This window comes from Furipterus horrens, unplaced genomic scaffold (assembly GCF_987537825.1).
Source record: "Furipterus horrens unplaced genomic scaffold, mFurHor1.1.pri manual_scaffold_5, whole genome shotgun sequence".
NCBI classification, from domain to species: Eukaryota; Metazoa; Chordata; class Mammalia; order Chiroptera; family Furipteridae; genus Furipterus; species Furipterus horrens.
Genome location: NW_028327175.1, coordinates 135,758,043 through 135,778,062, shown reverse-complemented (window position 1 = coordinate 135,778,062; position 20,020 = coordinate 135,758,043). Strand labels below are relative to the sequence as shown.

At 51.8% G+C, this 20,020-nt stretch overlaps 1 protein-coding gene across 1 annotated transcript in view; it reads right to left on the bottom strand.

Annotated features, from left to right (window-relative positions):
* Positions 1-8,892: 8,892 nt before the first annotated feature.
* SLIT1 (slit guidance ligand 1) overlaps positions 8,893-20,020 on the bottom strand; it is a 158,539-nt gene continuing 147,411 nt past the window's right edge. The window contains exons 29-37 of the mRNA XM_090277906.1: positions 19,157-19,296; positions 18,884-18,977; positions 17,416-17,553; positions 15,836-16,073; positions 14,117-14,247; positions 13,523-13,677; positions 12,113-12,401; positions 11,591-11,802; positions 8,893-10,752 (exon numbers count right to left, since the gene is read on the bottom strand). Coding sequence (XP_090134032.1) covers positions 10,514-10,752; positions 11,591-11,802; positions 12,113-12,401; positions 13,523-13,677; positions 14,117-14,247; positions 15,836-16,073; positions 17,416-17,553; positions 18,884-18,977; positions 19,157-19,296 — 1,636 coding nt within the window. The 3' untranslated portion in view covers positions 8,893-10,513. The remainder of the gene's footprint in view (positions 10,753-11,590; positions 11,803-12,112; positions 12,402-13,522; positions 13,678-14,116; positions 14,248-15,835; positions 16,074-17,415; positions 17,554-18,883; positions 18,978-19,156; positions 19,297-20,020) is intronic.

Genomic DNA, 20,020 nt, shown 5'->3' with positions numbered 1-20,020 from the left:
GACAAGCAGAATTATGGGAGGCCTTTGAGGCAGCCATCAATATCACTCATCCTTAGAAACATCACAACAAGTTGCTATGTTCTATAGTACATGGATTGGAAAACTTGGAAGGTCTGACCTTCAGGTCAAAACCCAGAACTCTGATGCTGCTGCCAGCTCAGGGCTTTGTCAGGCTGTGTTGGGGACCCAGGGTACCACCTTGCGCATTTGGCGAAGGGTGTCCATGCTCATACTTTTGTCCTTGGAATTGAGCTGGAGCCAGTCAGTTCCTTCCATTACCACTCATCTGCCTGATGTTCCTCTTCACAGAGCTGTTGGTGGACACCTGTACTTCGGAGCCATCTTTTGCTCTGTCCTCCAGAGGGGGTGTTGAGCAGTTCTGCTCACCTTCCCAGGACTCTTCCATTTAACACAAGGAACTCAGTAGGCAAGCCACATAGAAGGGTAGACTCCATATTATAAAACAGGTTGTATAATATGCCAGAGGTTGGAGGAATACATTTTACCTTTTTTTCAAAGGGTTATTTAAAAAATAACATCATATGTGGCCCTCACAGCCCAAAATATAAAATATTTACTACCTGGCCCTTTACAGAAAAAGTTGACTGACCCTTGCAATATGTCACTCAAGATCTAATTATGTGGACTGTTAGGTACAAAAAAATTTTTTTAATGTAGCCCAGCGTTGCAGCATTTCTTTCCTTTTGGATTTTTAAGGTATTGTGTGTGTGCACCTCAGCACATGGCTGCTGTGGCACATTGTCCCTAGTGATGTTCATGTGTTAAAGAACAAGAAAATACCCTCTTCTGTTGATGAACTATTCATTGAATCATAGACATACAACTTTATCTACTAGGGTAAGTAGTTAAAACTCAAAGGACAAAGTTTTAAACTGAAAGTCCTAGTCCTTGTAATGTTTCTGAATCAGGGGGAACTTGACTCTGGAGAAACATTCCCCTATGGCAGTGCACAACACAGGGAATTACTGATGAACTTAAAGCCTGGACTTGTGCTCTCCCAGCAAGTGCAGGGCATTTTAGTTTCACCCCCCTCTTTGTGTGCGGTCGACCTGCACGTGTGTGTCTCACTCCCCAAGCTCTGGTCATTGTGAACGTAAGTGGCCGGTCTTTGCTTATTGGAACGTTGAACCCAGACTACCCATCCTCCGCTCTTTAAAATACCAGCGGGTCAGTGGCACCTTGTTGGCACACCAGCAGCTTGAGACTGAAGTTCAGAGCTCTTGGGCCTGGCCGGCAAAGCTGACCCAGTCTGGCCTGACTCACGTCGTTTTGAGGAGCCGCCTTGTCTTCCCTCTTCTGTTTCTCCCACCAGCCCACTTCCTGGAGGCGTCTTCTCTGGAAAGTCTCCTGCCTCTAAGTGCTTCACTGAAGCAGTTTTCCTGTCATGGCTATTTTTCTAATAATATTTCATTGGGTCCAAATGCTATTAAGTGTATCAGTTTTTTCACCCCCATTGTTTTCTGTAATCTACACCTCATGTCTTGTAGCTAAAGCCGTAGTATCTGGAAGCTGATTTGTGGGAAAGATGCTATACAGGCAAGATTTACATAATTTGTATATTTATATCACAGGTAAAGATTAGTTTTAGAGCCACTGTAGCTTAAGGTTATGAATTTCACCAGTGGTTTCTGCATTCTTAATAGCTCTAGGTGACTGTGTTAGTGGCTGTGGTTTCAAATACATATTTAATACATATTTATACACACCACTGTGGAATTTATTTCATTGTGTAAATAGTGATATTTTCCTGTTCAAATTCTTCTATAGAAAGTATTTATTTTTAACAAAAAAATTAACTGTCGAAAGGGCTTTCTAAAAAAGTGTTCTTTCTAGCCACCCATCCTTCCCAGCTACCGTGCTCATCCACTGAACCTTCCATCGACACAGTGAAGGCAGAGGGTAGGGCCGATGCAACGTGGATTCGGAACCTGGGTGCATTCCCCACCATCACCCCATCCTAGCACAGAGCGGGTCTCCTACTGTCTTGTCTGGCTGTGCCAGGTATGGCATCATGGCTGGCCTCGAGCAGCCCCTTTCTGCATACACAGTTGGTACGTTCACCTGTGCGCTTCAGCAGCCTGTGCAGGGAAATGAGCCTTAGTTGTAACCCCAAGGAAATCCAAACCCATACCTGTGAGATATGGAGAAACCACTGGTTGCCTAAAGAAAGCATTAAGTTGTATTTTAGTCTTTCTCATGTTTGTGAAAGACCCCTTTCCCACTCATTAACCATGGGAGAGAAACATGTTTTCTTTCACACTGAGAGTACTCATGAGCTATTCTCTCTTTTCCTCCATCTCCCCCTCCCCCTCTGCATCTCAGCAAGCCTCTGTGCAGAGTGGGCCAGCCCCACCTGTAACCAGTGGTTACAAAACAAGACCATCTGTTCTAAGATGTGTGCAGCTTTACTTCTCAGGAGTCCTGGTCTGCAATTCAGAGCACCCCTACATGTAACGGAACGAGGCTTTCCGAACGTGTTCCTCTTCCCTGTGCCCCGTTCCTGGGCAGTCCTGTCTGGGCCTCATTCTGTCGGGCTGGCTGGGCTGAGGACTGCGGAGAGCTTGGGACTGGACCACAGGGGATTTTGTCATCCATTTGAGTCATACCTTACATATTTACTTAGGCTCCCCTTTGTCTTTTCCAAACAAATGAGGAGGACACTTGAACAGTAATGCTGGAGAATGTTTTTTTTCTATGATACTATTTGTAAGCAAATCTGATTTTAAGATGAAATGTGAATGGGTAACTAGGTGCCAGGGAATTTAGCACTGAACTAGACAGTCAGAACTTTTTTAACCTTTGCAGGAAGAAATGAATTTTGCTCACATCTAAATGTTCACAAGAAGTAATGTTGTAAATAGTTTTTTAAAAATATTTATTATATGTGCTGTATACAGATTCATGTTCTGAGTGATGTTGGTTTGCATTGTAGTATTGTAGAAGAATATATTTTGAGCAGTGGACTTCTTTTCATGACACAGTTCACACATGGAGAAAGAACAAAAACCAGCAGGTTGAGAGCTGTTTGGGGCATTTGATCTGTAATGTTACATCAAATGCAAGCTTTAATTGCCCCCTCTTCTCATCTGGTTATGTTATATATTATATATATATATGTGTGTGTGTATGATAAACTGGTCAGTGGTCAGTCCCAGATCTGCAGAGCAGATTTCCAGGTGTTCTTTCTGATGTGTTGCCTATAAGCAATAAGATCCTAGGTAATAACATTTATCCAGGTTCCACGTGGGCCTTTGTCTCAGAGGATAGGGTGGGGGGTAGAACAGCTCTTGCTAAGACCTCTTGCCTTTGCTTGAGAGGTTGCTGTACTTGAATTTTTGCTTGTTTGTCTGCATGCTCCTTCCAGTCCTAGAATTCTAGCAATGGATGAGAAATCTGCCAGCACCAGACACATCAAAAATTGGGCATAGAGATTGAAAAATTATCTGGTTTCCATGAATTTGTAAGGGCTTCCAGCATCTGGTTGAGGCGAAGCTCATTTGGCTGTAGAGTAAATATAAGAAATGTTTACATGAGAAATTTAAGTCCCTTGACTGGGTCTGACCCGCCCAGCAAAGCTAGCCCTTTTCCCGAGTCCTCTGTGCCTGGGTTTGAAGCGTCTGAAGGCCCTTCATGTCTGGGGTTAACCCTTTAGAGGGAGTACAGAGGGCAGTCTCTCCTGCAAGTCGCCCAGCGTGTCCAGCTCAACAGGTTCCTAAGCTGTGTAGCAGCCTCTCCTTGTGACTGAAATGAACTTTACAAAAAATACCCCACGCCCAAATAACCATTAATAGAAAGAATAATGTAGTTTTTTAGGCTTTTGGAGTATGTCTTCTCTTTTGTATTTATGATGGTGTTTGGAATTTTTCACTAGTGTCATTTTTAGATTGAAGTGGGTGCATTAGGATAAAACTTTCCATTGCTGAGCCTGAAAGCAGGCAAGAGGAAAGAAACTGACCTACGTTATCATTGGGAAGGTGACTACTTGTGGTGGGAGGGTGGGGAGGGGACACTGTAGACTATGTGGGAGTAAAATAGAATTCTGGCCTGAGGCGCCCCAAGTCTTACTACCTTCTAATAAATAATCCCCTTATTAGCCTCCCTTAATCTCAACAGAAGCCTGCTGTTTACCCTCAGGGAACAAGTAGTTTTCAAAATTGAGCTCCTCCAAGATCATTGGCTGGTGCCTGTGTGCAGGCATTGGTCGTCTTTGTGAACTCATGGCATTATTGCCCCACATGCATTATGATATTAAGAAATTCAACCCCACCTTGTATGATAAGCACAGCCCAGGGTCCTCCTTGAGACCAGAGTCAATGCCTGTGAGGGGCCCGGGAGTCATAGGAGGCCCACGCAATTTAAGTGAAGCTCAGGTGCCGTGTTGGTTTTTTATTCTTTTCAGGACCTGTCAGATGAGTTTAGGGCATGGGCTGCAGATCCGGCTGTGGACCCAGGGAGCTCCAAGATGAATCTCTACCGTTCCTTTAAAGGTCTTTCTGGTTCCTCCCAGTGTCGTCATTGCCGAGGTCAATCCCATAGTTGTTCGGATGTGCTCCTTTTGCTGTCTTGTGAGTCTTAGCCAGTGATCCAGATGCCCAAGGAGAGTCTCCAGAGGGCCTGTCCCTTCCTGGTACCAGGCGTGTGCTCCTGGCCTGTGTGCATGTGGTCTTTCCAAAAGCAATGAAGTGAGAAATTACGCAAATGGGTTATCAGATATCAGCGTGTATCTCTTGGGCCTGGATTTCCACTGTGTTAGTGAGTGTAGGAAAATACTGTGTTGTTAATGGATGAAATTTTAATGTATGCTGTGAACTTGTTGGTTTGAAACATTGAAAATTTTTCATTAGACAATGTTTACATACCTCACCTGAAGAACCTTTGAGAGTGTATATATGAAATTTTAAAATATATTAAGTTGCTTTAAAACAATATGTATAGCTATAAAAGTTGAAGTTATTTTAACTTTGAATATGTACCAAGTCTCCTAAATATTGAAATCTTGTGGATTTTTTTGTGCTTCTGTGTTTTACTTTTCCATTAGGCCATGTAGGAAAAACTATGTTCTTGTTGTTGGTGAAGAGGCCCTCGCTGAAATCCAAGCTTGGAAGGATTTCCTTTGCTGTTTCAGATTTTCTTGTTTGGTTTTGAGGGATGGGATGTGGAGCTAGAGGATGTGTGGGAGGGATCTGTCCCACAAGCTTTTTCTAGGCGCTTATTTTACTGCAGCGTATTAAACTTCTTTGATATTAAAGTGTGTTTGTGTAGTCACTGGAAAGAGTGAGTGTCTAATGCATCAAAGCCCAACATTCAACTCGTAGCCTAGCACAACGTTGCCAAGTTGCCAGAAGGAACCAAAAAGCAATACTTCTAATACTTCTGCCTCACCCCAGCCCTCCCGGCCATTGAGCTTAAAAGAACATTGTTGGTTGGATCAATGGCCATTTTGTGAGTCATGCCTGACTTCAAGGTAAAGAAAACACAGTGGGTGGACCTTTGGGAATTTTCATGGCAGGGTTGGAGAGGTGCCAGTGCTTCATCTTGAGGGGCAGGGAACAATGGACTTCCTCTGGCTTCTACCTCAGGTAAGCAGCTCAGAAGAAAGAGAGAAATATCAATGTGAGAGAGAAATATCAATCGGTTGCCTCTCTCATACTCCCTGACTGGGGACCAAACCCACAAACTAGGCATGTGCCATGACCAGGAATCGAACCAGCGATCATTTGCTTTGTGGGAGGATGCCCAACCAACTGAGCCATACCAGTCAGGGCTCTTTGAGGTGGGTCTGTTTAAGGATCCAGTGGGCCAGGGATTCCAGTGGAATCAGCCACGACTTCATTAACAAGTTTATCTGACAGTGGTCATTGTCATGCCCAGCTACACCCAGTGCAAATGAGCCCGCAGCTGGCAGCTGGACCACCCCTTTTCAGTTTAAATTCGAAGAGTTATCTTGTTCCAGATTAGGACTCTCTATTGTTAAAATAAACCTCTTTTCCTCCAACATTCATCCTGTGGTTGAACAACTAGAATATGAACCAAGAGGTTCAGACTGGCTTGGGGTGAAGGGAAACCTCTAAAATTAGCTCTGAGGGCTCAGAGTATGGGGATGATAGCAATATGTTATCACCAAATCAGGAGAACTGGGCAACTCTGCCTCCAGCCCCCGCCAAGCCCTGTGGTGCCCATTCCCTGGGATGGGAATATCCTCATAACTGTGAAACTTGCTACTTTTACTCGATGCTTGCACACTGGTGGCTTACAGGTGTGTTTTGTTTTGGGCCCATTGATGTTTTTTTCTGTAAAGATTTTAAAACTGTGTTTACATAAAAATTGATTTCTGGCTTCTCTTTTAAAAAAAGAATGAAGATCTGACAAAATGAGTGCATGGTAAGAAGCAGCTGCAGCCCAGTCAATCGGGAAATGTGCCCTTGAGGTTACACCACTGTCTGTCAGTTACCGTTAGTCCCCCCCCCCCCCTTTTTTTTTATAGCAGAGAAGTACGTCCCTGTCCCTGAAATGGCAATATAAATGATGGCCCAGAAGGGCGTGCACCCGTTTGACTGAGGTAGCCAACTGGCCAGTCCAGACACAAACTTATAACCCTGTTTTAACCCATTTCTCTCATGTACCTGGTTCATTACATTCCCACCAAAATCCCTGATTGCTTTAAAGGCACTGTAGTTCCTATCCCTGCCCATTTCCCAGGTGACTGGGTGTTTGGGTGCGGCTCGTGTGACCATCACTACAACCAGTCTTGTAGTGAAAAATTAGTCTGTGTCCTGGCCTCAGAGGAGGGCCGTTTGGGTCCCCTAGTGTAAGAGGCCTAGGGCCTGGCCTCATTCAGATGTCATCATACAGAAATGCGTGCAATTTTGTATGTGGTTGGAAGTCGTAACGGAGCCATTAAAACAGCATGTTTGCCTCCTTTCTCCACTAAGAACCCCTGTCCTTGTCAGGTTAATCTTACAAGACAGCCTGAGAAGCCACTGTGCTTTCTACTCAGTTGTCCTGATGCTCTGAAACCACCTTAAGAGCCAGGTTAAATACAGGTGTGGCTCTGTACACAAACTACAAAACATGGGTGTAACAGCAGCCACTTGAAGGGAAATGAGGTGACCTGTGTGTGTTGGGCAGTGCCAGGCTCTGCCCTCACACTGGCATCCCAAGGAGCCGTGACTTGGCCATCTCCCGGCCGCCCCCTTCCTCCTGCAGGAGGAGCGGACCTCCTTTGCTGCTTCAGGAAGACCCCAGAGAGTGTCAAGGGCAGATGTGCTACATGTGCTGCATCTGGGGGCCACCATGGACCGTGGGGTGTGCGGGCAGCCTGAAGCCCTCAAACCTGGCAGGGAGTGCATCAGCAGCCCCAGTTCATCCTTAGGGTAGAAAAAGAGACCAACAAGGCAGAACCTGAGTGAATCAATGTCATGTTCATGTGGAAGACAACAGACAATATTCAACTTGTTCTAAAACAACACTTCTAGTCAAAGGGCAGGCGTGGCTCCCTCGTGGGCCTGTTCTAAACCAGTCTCTATAAAGAGTGAGCCAAACAAGACCACCGAAACCCCCAAACAGAATGTCACAACTACAGAGCATCTGAAAATCAAACGAGACGCTGGATGTGGACTTTAACATATAAAAATACTATAACAAAATGAAATACAAATATATATTAGAATCTGTTAAGTATTCTGTATAAAGAGATACTTTCGTGGTTAGGCTAACAGCAGGCAAAGAGGAGACAAAGTCCGGCCTTTCCCATCTCCAGACACCTCCGGAGCCCGGGCCACTGTCGTCTGCGGGGCTGCCAGAGCAGCAGAGTCCTTGGGACTTGCCTACTTGTGTCTCTTCGGTGTGTGTTGAATGGAAACAGCCCATGATGACATCAAAGTGAACTAAAGGTCTTCACCGAGGGGATGGCCAGGTGTGATGATGATACTCAGAAACATGATTTCATGGTAGCCTTCTGGGACGTGGTAAGCCCCAGTGTGAACAGGCAAGATGAGTGGTGATCCAGGTCCTTAACAACTTGCAGGTTGGTGGCTAAGTTGAGGAAAACTTGGTCCCAGGGCATGCGGCTCTTAGCCCCTTGCTGCCCTCACCCTCGTGGTGGCCCCCAAACTTGCAGTTCAACCGAGGGTGAGTGTGGAGCTGGGCTGGCACATGGGACAGTGTGGAGGGGTGGCAGGGCCGGCAGCGAGCTCACAGGGTGCTCCGTCCTCTGCCCTCCCCTCCCCGTTGCCCTGGGCTGCAGGACTCCTGGCAGTCACCACCTGTCTGCAGGTGTCCTTTCTACTCTGCAAAGCAAAGAAGCCCCTGCCAGTCAGGGCCCCTCACACCCGGGAAACTGCTTCTCCAAGGCAGCAGAGGTGGCAGTGGTCAGGGGAGGTTCCATTCCTCAGGATTGGTGGGCCCGAGAACACCCCTGCTTCCATGAAAGGAACGAACTAGCCGCACTTGAACTTTGCTGCCTGTCCAGTCTGGTGCTAGCCGTTCTCCAGAGTCCCTCAGTGGCTCAGAAACTCTAGTAAGAGGGACGCTTAGCAGCAAGGCCCACACTGCTGTCCACAGGGGCAGGGGCACTGTGGCCTTGCTCAGAGCTAGAAGAAAATAGAGCCCAGTGCCTGGTGAGGGACAGATCTAGCCATGATGGCATGTCCCCAGTTGTGCAGGACAAGGTCCTCTTTACATTACGGGGGCCCCTGGACTCAAACCCTCTGGCCCGAGTCCTGGGGTAGTGGACCATGCCAGGTGCCCATAGTTACAGGAGACTCCCGCCCTCTGCTACTCAGCAGCAAGGCCCTCACCCCACCCCCACCCCACTCTCATGGTGACTGAGGTCACAGGCACACACTACCCCAACCCCATCCTCCCCTCCCCCTCCCCAGCCCTCTGTCTGCAGATGGAAGGAGCCTGGAAAAGGGTGTGCTCACCGCCCTGGCGCCCCAAGAGTACACTGTCTTGGGGAGATACCTGGGACAGGAGGGCATGACCTGTCTTTCAGAGCCAACTTCCTATTTAGGCTCAAAGATAATCTTTGTTTCATTCTGCATGGAAGAGAAGCATCTGGAGTCGAATGGTCACATATCCAGTGACTCTTCAAACACCGAGTCCTTCCTTCCTCGCCAAAAACGCCTACGGGGAGCCGCTCCAGCTGGGGCTGAGGCTGTGCCTGCGATTGGAGCCCTCATGGGGCCCAACTGTCCCCCCGGGCATCCTGGTCACCTTGTGATGCACTGTGATTGGTTGGCATGTGTCCAAGAAGGCAGAACACCCACGGTACCCAACCCCAGTCAGGCATATAAATATTTGTTGATATGATTAATGAAAATGGATTTCTAACTCCTGTGGTCACCCTCCTGGAGCCACAGTGGGAGGGTCTCCATTCCTTTAGGCGGCCCACCTCCCCATTTGAGAGCTGAGTAACTTGAGGTCCACGGGGAAGAACTTTGCACTGAGTGACAGAGCCAGTAGAGGTTTCCTGGTGCCTGGATCACTGTTTCCTACCAGTCTGTAGCATAAGGGGCTCTGAACCCCATCTCCTTTGGAGCAGACCCTTCCTGGCCAAGCAGCCTAGCCCAAGCCCCCTATACCCTGTCCCCCTGCCATATGCTCAGCAGCAGCAGGCTGATGGCTGGGGAAGCCCAGGACCAATGCCCCTTTGGTGGCTAGTGTCTGGAGGTGGCAATGTTTATTCTGCTGCAACCAACAACCCCCTGTCCTTTTTGATGGAGTGGGTGCCCCATCCCAAGAAGTCTCAGCGACTATTTCCTCTGCATGAGACCCCTCCTTGAAGCTACAATGGTCATCCCATAACTTTAGGATTCAGAGGTCTGGTCCTAAGACCCACCTCTACCCCAGCCACGGTCCTGAGGGTGCTCTGCCTGCCAATCAGCCCAAGGGCAAGGGTCAGTCCCTCTCTGGCCAGCAGGAGGGGCCCTTCTCCTCTGCAGCCTGGCCTATTGCCCACAGACGCTGTGTAGCAGAAGGAGCACAGAGACAGGCTGGGAGGCTGAGAGTCCTTCAAGGTTATCTGCAGGGGGTAAGGGACTCTGGGGCCAGCATGGGCCACAGACTCGAGGCAAAGGCTGATCTAGGAAGGCTGGCATGGAAGAGAAGCATCTGTAGTCAAATGGTCATGTATTCAGTGACTCTTCAAACTCAAGAGTCCCTTCTCAGACCCAGTAGCAGGCAAGGAGGGAGTGCCACAATTCTGCACTTCTTGGCCTGGCCTCATGCATGTATTCATTTAACAAAAATCTATTAAGCGCCTATTTGTGCAAGGCACTTCCGGAGAGGGCAGTCTGCAGCCAGGCCTCGCCCACCCGCTCAGCCCCCAGCTGCTTCAGGTCGGCTTGAGAAAAGCTGCCTGGCCCCTGAGAGGTGGGCCAAGAGGGTCTAGCCGCCCAGGAGCCACCCTGGCCATGGCCTGACCCCGGCCCAGGTCTCCTGGTGGCCATGCTTTTTGCCAGCCTGCCTCCTGCCCTGTCGGCGCGGGGCGCTATGCACAGAGGGCACAGCCGCATTTCGTGGGCTTCTCCACCTCCTCGGCAAAGGAGGTCCCATCGCTGCACTCAAAGGTGAACTTCCTCCGCTTCAGCCGCAGGCCCTGACAGCAGCCCTGGCCTGGGCACGAGCCCCGGCACTCCACCCATGACAGCGGGCGCGTGGTCTGGCAGATGGCATGGCCCCTCTGGACCTGGTGAAAGTCCCGGACAGGGTCCCCCCGGCACTCGGACTCTGGATGGGACAGACACCAAGAGAAAGCCTCAGGGCACAACTATGGGCCAGTGCTGCCCCCTGGGAGGGAGGAGGAGGAGGAGAGAGGAGACAGGGAGGGCAGCATCCCCGAAGGTCCTGAGCTACCTCGTCCCCTGCATCCTCCCTGCCCACCGTGCACGTGCACAGCTTCCTGCTGGGCCCCCAGCGAAGCCAGTGGAAAGGAAGCACTTTCCAGCTGCCAGGGTCCCCTGCACAGATGGGGCTGCCAGGCTCAGAGGGCTCCCCATTGCTAGAGGAGTGCAAGGCGGCTGGGGGCTGGGAGGCAATAATGTCAGAGAAGGAACATGTGCTGGGAGGGTGTGGCCTAGCGGGCCCTAAGGTGCCCGAGTCCTGGATTTCTCAAGACTCCCCTCGCACCCCCGCCGTACTCTCCATTCCAGCAGAAGCATCTTGGTCATGCAGACCAGAGAGGGCTTGGGCAAGAGTCCTCAACCCTCAGACTTCCGGCTGTTCCCAGTCCCAGGGTGATTGGGCCAAGATGCGAAGGTTTGGGTGGGAGCTGTTTCCCGATAATCTCTTCTGTAAGGAAAGACCAAAACCAAAAAGGGCATTTACCCCAGATAAGGGGGCTGCAGGAAAAGCTGGGCCAGGGAGAGACGGGGCCCTATCTGAGGTGGGACTTAGAGCCCAAAGGGTGGGGTGGAGGGGGCACTAAAGCCCAATAGCAGCCTGCAGTACAGAAGGGGGCAGGGGCACAGAGGGGTTGCTGAGGTTGGGAGGAAGAAAAGATCAAGTTGCTAAAGCCAGTTGTGGAGAGGGGCCCTGGAGAGGGCACATCAGGAGGGGGGCCCCTGACCTTGTTCACAAAGCTCGCCCGAAAAGCCAGGGTCACACACACAGCGTGCCCCCTCGGCGGCCACGGCCTGGCAGTGGCCATGCAGGCACTGCAGGCCCTCACATGGGTCTGCGAGCGCCCCGGCCTGGTTGCACAGGGCCCCCGAGAACCCGGCCTGGCACTGGCAGCTGTAGGAGAGAGCATCGAGGGGCACGCACTTCCCACGGACACACCTGCAGGGGACAGAGAAAAAGCACTGTGAGGACAGGCCAGAGCTGCTCCGAGGCCCACCGAGGGTACCCACGACCGCAGCCTTGGCATCATGGGATACTATCCTGTTTCCAAGATTGAAACACAGAGCAAAACATATCTGTGTTTGTCCCTAGGGACCTTTCCTGAAAACCAGAATAAGAAAACCCAGTTTCCGGTTATGTGTTCCGATTTTGGAATGTAAAAGTACTGTCTTTCCCTCACCACAGGGAATGGGAACTTCCAAGGAAGAAGGGAAGGGACCCCGCAGGGAGGCAGGGGTTGAGAGCTCACTTGTGGCCATGACAGGGGCCGTCAGCTGGCTGGTCGCAGTGCAGCCCCCCCCAGCCGGCCTCACAGTGGCACACGGGCCCCGGGCTGGCGTTGGGCTGGCAGATGCCATGCAAGCAGTAGAGCTTCCGGCAGGGCTCACAGCCTGGCACCACTCCCGGCTTCATCCGTGTCTTGGTGAAGTCCTGCAGCTCATTGTTGATGTACAGGTTTCGGATGCACCCGTGGAAGCTGGTGCCATTGAGTATCTGCCATAGGCGGAAGGCAGCCGAGTTCACATCCACTGGCATCCCTGGGGGGGTGGGGAGGGCGCAGAGCTGAGCTGAGTCAGGCTCGGACGGTGCCTGGCACCCACCTCCGAGGTCTCTTGGAGACCACAGTGTTCCCTCTTGCCCGTGGCCTCTGCCCTCTCTCTGCAATCCTAGGCCAAGGTCCTCTGCCACCTTGGAGGGTCCGCATTCCTTCCCCAGAAGATATGGAAAAGCTGCTTTCCCTGTGATCAGAGCCTGGGGTGCAGGCCTGGCAGCCGCCAGCTGACAAGTGAGGCTCTGGGTGCCTGAGCAGGGCTACCCTTGCCCGGGGCTCCTTCCTTCCCTCAGGAACACCTGTTTTTACCTCCCAGAGACCCCAGGAGCAGCCAAGGGCTGGGCCTAGAACCCAGGTGTGTGGTACTTCGTCACCAGCTTTCATGGTCACCACTTCTCAGCAACCCTCTGAGGTAGGAGTTGCTACATACACTCCATTGGATGCTCGGTGCTCAGTGACTTGCCCAAAGCTGCGCAACTAGTAAACAGCAGAGCTGGGGTGAAAGCCCAGGTCCTCCATTCCTGACGCTGGCCCAATGCTTAGGCCAGGCCCTCCAAAGCACTGTGACAGCCCCGTTGCATCCAGGAACCTGCCATCTGGACCTGAAATGTCCTCAAGTGGTGGACAGGGCCATTTAGCTGCAAAGCCTGTAGGGCCAGCTGGGTGTCCCCAGCTAATGCAGGTCTCAGCGCCAGGGCCTCCTGCAGCAGCTCTGGGCCTCTGTGGGCCCCAAGCCTGGAAATGGACCCTGAACAATTGAGAAGCCCCTTCTGGCCCAAAGCCAAGAGAAAAGATGTCCATAGTGCAGAAGACAACTGGGAAAATCCCAGCTAGCCGCCACTCACCTCCCAGGCCAGGCCGCCGCCCCAGCTCAGGTACTTATCCCCATAAATCTGGGCTGGGCCAACAGCAGCCTGGCTCCCGGCCCGGGAGAACAAGCCACCTGCAGCTTGGCCACTCACTGGGACCCTTCCCTACCACCTGGAACGTCCCCTACAGTCCAGAGCCCCAGGCACCAGCTCTCCTGGCTGGAGAGCAACAGAGGCCCCACCTAGAAGGTCTATCACCATCACCTGATGGAGAGGCCAGGGCAGAGCAGATCCTCACCTCCCACATAGAGCGGGGCCTCACTGTTTAGTGTGTAGTGTTTGCCAAAGTTGTCCATGGTCATGGGACTTCCACCATCGATGGAGAGATTCACCATCTGGTCAAAGGTGACCAGCTCAACAGTGTGGAACTGCCCATCATTGATCGTCTCAGCACTGGAAGAAGATGGGGTGCCCCCACCCCAGAGAATGAGCTTCAGTTTGGCCTATCCCCACCTGGACACTTCCCCAGAAAGGCCATTGGTCCAGCAGCTGCTTCCCAAGGGACCACATCTTTCAGGGAGGAGACTGGCAACTCAGTGGCCTGTGGCCTAGTCTCTGCTGCTCCCTTGGGGAAAGCTGAGAAGTTTGGGGAAGGGATTTCCACCCTAATCCATCTCCCCCTCCCCACTCAGTGGCCCCTGTGAGGTGATGGTGAATGAGGAAGGATGAGACCACCACTCAGGACTCAGAGAGTCTCAGACCCAAAGGGGGCTATACCCCATGGTCCAAATGCCCTTTCCACTTGGTCATCCCAGGTCTGGTGGTCCCAATAATGACCTGCTTTTGTCCCGGGAGACCCTGAGAGCGACTGGTAGGCCTGAGAAAGCCCTACCTGTAGATGGCAGAGCTGGGGTAGCTGCCAGGGTCGTAGCTGACACGCACATGGCCCTGGTACAGCTCCACTGCGATGTGGTCATTGTCCCCGTTGTACAGCAGGATCCCATTGTCCTCTGCCGTGGAGACCTGATGGGCAATGGCACTTTCTCTCCAACCCCATCCCACACAGCAGCAGCACAGGCTGGTAGGTGGAGCAGAGGGGGGACCCACAATTGGAAGAGAGATGCCGTGTGCAGAACTGTCCTCCTCTGCATGCCCAGGTGACATGTCCTCCAAGGGACAATGACAGAGGCTGGCAGCCCCAGGTTTAAGTCCTATCCACTGACAGTGTGGCCAGGGCCAGGCAGCAGAGGGCAGGTGGGATGGGAGGAGCAGGGAAGGGCCCTTCAGACCACCAGCCCAGAAAGGAAAGTCAGACTGGCTGTGGGGCAGCCTGCTCTGTGGGCCTCAGGAAACTGCTTTGGGGTGAGGGTGGGACCTACAGAGAGGGCAAGTTCAAGAAGGCTCTCCAATAGCCAGAGCCACACAGACCTGGAAGGAACCACTCAGGAGGTAGACCCTGTCCCTGGAGCTGCGCAAGGAGTTGGAGTTGTGCCTTAGGCGGGAGATCCCGCTATAAAGCTATTGGAGCTATGATCTCTTTTCCCTGCCAATCATGCTTCCCTCTTCTTCTGGTAACACCTTGCCCCCTTGGTCTGCAGAGCTGGCACATGGCCCAGGCTGGGCCAATTGCAGCAGTCCATCTCCTTGGTCTCAGTGGTTGGTCCAGGGGTAGGCATGTGACTGAAGGCAGACCAATCAGAAGTCTTCCCTGAGATTATGGATTTTTATTTAACTAGGGCTGGCAAGAAGGAGCGCCAATGGGGACAGTGGGATAAACTGGGCCTCTCTTAGGATGTGCCTGAGGCAATGGGTGAGTTTGGGTGAATTTTCTTTTGGGGAACTGTTGGGCTAGCTGTAGTCTTACTGTGTGGACCACAGTAATTTGGTGGAAGTGATAAAAGGGAGGAGAGCAGAATGAGCATGTTTGAGAGGCTGATGGGTTCTTAGAAAAAAGAAGAGGGCAGAAGAAAGGATAGAATGATGTGGCATTTGGGATAGGGAATGGAATTTTGGGAAAAGAGAGAAATGACTAAAGAGGTGTTTTAAATATTTTATCATGTGATGTGCAACATAATCTATTCTCCTCTTCCTCCTTAAGAAATATTTAGCTAAATCTCTATATAATTTTTTGATGCTGTTCAAGTGGGGCTTGCTTTTTGTCTCAACATGATGTCCCAAGATGGAATTCAAGACATAAATGGCAAAAGAATGGACTACAAGGACTTTTGGTTAAAGATATAAGCCCAGCGTTAACCCTGGCCATGCTCCAGCCACATGACAAAAACCTGTTTGCAGTGTTGGAGGCTAACTAAGGAGTAGCTGCCACAGGAGGCGGTGGGAGAGTACCCTGGTAAATTTGTTTTCCAGATCCAATCACCCATAGACCATCTCTTCCTCGCTCTTCTGTGAGACTGGTTTTGTGACCCAATAACCTTTCCAGCTGTGCTTAAACCAGTTCAAGCTGAGATGCTGACACCCACATCCAAAGACTTCTGACCAACACGGGGGCCTCCCCATTGTCCCGGGCAGGGATGCTCCTTGATGCTCTGACCCGAGGCCAGGGTCCCCTGCTGCCTGACTCCCCTCTGTGACCAGCGCCCTGGGCACGCACCTGCAGTGTGATGTTGGCCCGTGGCCAGTTCTGCAGGTCAGTGAACTGCAGGTAAGTGTCCCGGTCCACGAAGTTGACACTGAGCAGCTTCTCACACTCGGGGCCGCCAAAGCCCGGGAGGCACTGACACACGGCCCGGCTGCCCTGGTCCACACAGTTGGCCCCGTTCTGGCACTCCGTCCCCTCACAGGGGTTCCTGGGGGCAGCTGGGTGGGGAGGGGTCTCACAGAGCTTCCCACTGAAAGGGAAAAGACACAGGTCAGACAGGGCAGGGCACGGGGCCAAGGGGGCATCATCCTCTCCCCAGGTCCTGGAGAGTCACTCACTAAACATCTTGGGAAACTGGACCCTTAAGGTGACAGAAGATGCTCCTAAAGATCATTTTTCCCGAGAAAACTAAGAGCCAGACGGATGGTGAGAAACAGGTATGGTCCCTGGGCCAGCAGCATCAGTGTTGCCTGGGCACTTGTCAGACATGGAAAACCTACTAAGTCTGCTTTTTAACTATATGCCAGGTGACTTGTGTGTACATTAAAGTTCAAGAATCACTCACTGCTCATGTCTCATGTCACAAAAAGAAAACTGAGACTTCAAACACAAGCAAAAGAGGGAAGGCTCAAATCACTCAAGTAAAGCAATCAAGAGGGACATTACCACCAATAGGTAGTTCCGATGCTACAACAATCTGTATCTGCAATAGCCAAACAGTGGAAACAATCCAAATGTCTATCAATAGATGGATGGATAAACCAATGCAGTATATTCATACAATGGAATAGTATTCAGGCATAAGAAGGAACGAAGTTCTAATACATGCTAGCACATGGATGACCTTCAAAAACATGATGCTAAGTGAAAGCCAGTTACAAAGGACCACAGGTTGTACTTCTGTGTATATGAAACATCCAGAATAAGCAAATCTATGCGAACAGGTACTAGTAAATGAGTGGTTGCCTGGAGCTGGGATGGAGGGGACTTGGGGTGACAGATAAGAGGTGTGGTGTTTCTTTCTGGAGTAAAGAAAGTGTTCCAGAATTGACTGTGGTCATGAAGACACAACTCTGGGAATATACTAAAAGCCATTGAACTGTACATTTTAACCTAAATGTCATCATGAGGACAAGCTTGCTAGGTGAATTGTATGGTATGTGAATTATATCTCATTAAAACTGAAGGGAAAAAAGAAAGGACCCAAGCAGATCATGGGTAGTGGGTGGCCTGCCAGCCTCCCAGATGAGCCAAGATGCAAAGGTCAAATGACCCTTATGGCAGGATGTGTCTTCAGAGGTTCCCTGAGCAGGTACGTGATGGGGCACCGCCCACTGATCTGTACCCACTTCCCACTCCCTCCACCAGAGAGGTTAGGGACCCTCTGCCTCTGCTCTGAGTGGTTATGTAACTTTCCCAAGGCCACACAGCTGTGACGGGCATAGCCATGGTTAAAGCCTCAGAACCCCACACCTAGGCTATCACCCTTACTCTCTTCCCCCTAGCCATGTGTACCTGGGGGCTCCTACCAGCGCGGGCGCTGATGGCCGGGAGGGGTTAGCCCCTCGTGGCGCGCGTGCAGGGCCTCTCACCTGTAGCCCTCAGCACAGACGCAGGAGTAGCCGTTGACTTCATCCACGCACTGGGCCCTGTTCTGGCACTGGTGATCTCTGCAGTCGTCCAGGTTCTCGCTGCAGTTGTCACCTGCGTAACCTGGTGCACACTCGCACCTGGAGGTGGGCAAGGGGGCAGGCGGTCAGCCCAGAGCCTGTGGGGCCCAGGGTCTGTGTGTGTTGCACAGAACCTCCAGGCCCTGTGGATCTGTGGGGTCCCCAGGAGGTCAAACAGGGTTCTGGGCATAAAGATGCCCGCAGCCTGCTCTGGGACCCTTTTATAGGACAGAAGAGAGCTTGTGTAGGTTTGGGGGGCTCTGGGTTGGTAGGGGGGACACCTAGCAGCAGGAGAAGATGGGAATCTTGCCAGGGCAGACCCAGACCCACCACCACCAGCACCTTTAGGGCCAAACTTCAGCCCCTTCTGGTCTGGACCCACCCAGCTGCTCTCCCAGCTCATGGCCCTGAGGCATGGGGCTCACCACCCCCCTCCCCCAGCTTCCCCATCTCCACCAGCCCCGCCTCCTGGCCCCGGGGCCGAGCCTGTGTCCACCGCCCCTGCCTGCACCGGGCCTCACTGCTCACCTGAAAATCCACTTCGGCCAACCATTTGCCTATCAAATGGAGGGCACACTCCCTACTCCCTTTGCAGTCACAATGTGTCTGCAAAACTGCAGATGGGAGCAACGTCTTAAAAACCTATGACCTTCGTATCATACACAATCTTTAGGTGACAGAGCACTCCCTCATATGCCAGTAACAGTAATGGTGACAATAGTTAAGGACCCTTTTTCTAAACCCCCTGCAGCCAGATAGGTTTTGGAAGGGAAAATTTTTAGATTTTGGAAAAGTAATAGAGTTCCTACAACTGTATATTATGTAAAGTACCAGGGGGATCTAGGGCAGCCCCTCAATCAAACGTGTTCACCGTTCTGCAGCAAAATCAACATATATTCACACTGTGTGGACGGTTGGTGACTGCACATAGCCCCATATCACGTGACAGCCAGCTTCTCTTACCAAATACATTCAGGCTGGATCCGGTTGTGCTAGCAAACTGCCTTTGGGTTTTCAAGAGTTTTGTGGCTTTTGAAACTGGGCGTGAGAAAGTGTGAATCTGGAATGATGATAGCTATTCATGGAGCATTTATCAGATGTCAGGCACGGAGCCCAGTGCTTTCCATGCGTTTGCTCATCCCACCCATACACCCACCCCAGGAGGAAGCTTCTGGTACGTCCAGTTTACAGACAAGGAAACTGAGTCTCAAAGTGGTTAGCCATCCATTCAAGGTCATGCTGGCAGCAAAGCTGTCCCCTTAACCATCCCCTACACTGGCTCATGGGAACCCTGTGTGACTGAGACCAAACCCACTTGACAGGTGACATACTAGGGAGGTGACCTGGCAGCCCTCGCCCTTCCCTGGCCCTGAAAATGGGCCACACTGACCTTGGTCCAGATGGGGTGCCTACACACTGGGCCTCATGCTGACACGGGTTCAAATCCGGGGAGCAGAAGTCCACTAGCTGCTCACAGGCCCTTCCTGCAGAAACAACAAGGGAGAGGCAGGGGAGAAGCTGTCTCCCATGCTCTGCCAGGCAGCTAAGCCAGCAGAAATCTGCAGACACTGAGGCAGGGCCCCAGTCCTTATGCCCATGGGAATGGGGTTCAGGCCATGCACACCAGCCCTCACCTCCCTGCAGACACTCAAACTCCACATACCCACATACTGCAGGGGGCACTGGCAAGTGTAGTTGCTCACACCATCCACACAGATGCCCCCATTGGCACATGTGTGCTCCACACAGTCATCTGTGTTCACCCCGCAGGTCGGTCCTTCAAAGCCAGTCGGACAGGAGCACCTATGGGACAGGGGAGGTGGGAGAGGCGGGTAGCCCCGTGGCCAGAGCAGCAGCCTGTGGCCACTGGGTCAATATCATCATCCCAGAGTTGTGGTCCCTACTGTAGGCCAGGCCTTGCTAGATGTCGGCATTAGAGGTGAACAAGGCCAGCCCTGTACTTGTGGGACCCACAGTCTGGGGGGGAGATGATGAGGAGACAGGCAACCAGAGGAGAGATGGAGGGTATCAGGATAGTGCAGCACTGAGGCCAGGGAATGGAAACAAAGCGGCCGGGGACACCTAGGTCCTCCTTGGGGGGAGTGGTCAGGGCAGGCTTGCTGGAGGAGATGAGTCATTCAAGGATCCTGACAGGGGAGTGCAGGAGTGGGAGGGAAGGCAGTGGGGTAGAGGCATGGGGACAAGCCCAGAGAAGACCCTAAAGTTAGTTCTCTGGGAAAGGCCCTGCTCATGCAAACAGTTCAGTCTTTGGGAGCACAACTTCAGGGCTCAGGTGAGAGTGGGGCCAGAGCAGGCAGTGGGGAGCCCTGGAGATCAGTGCTCTAACCAGGTGCACCTTCCCCTGGGGCACCTGGGCTCTTCCAACGGGCGTGTGGGTTAGAGAGTTCTGGGAAGTTAATTTCCAGATCTTCAAGTTCTGCAGGAGCTCGTCCCTGGGCTGACCAGCCCCAGAGCTCCACAAGGGCACACCACCTCTCCCAGCCTGGACCTAAAGTCCCAGGGCTCC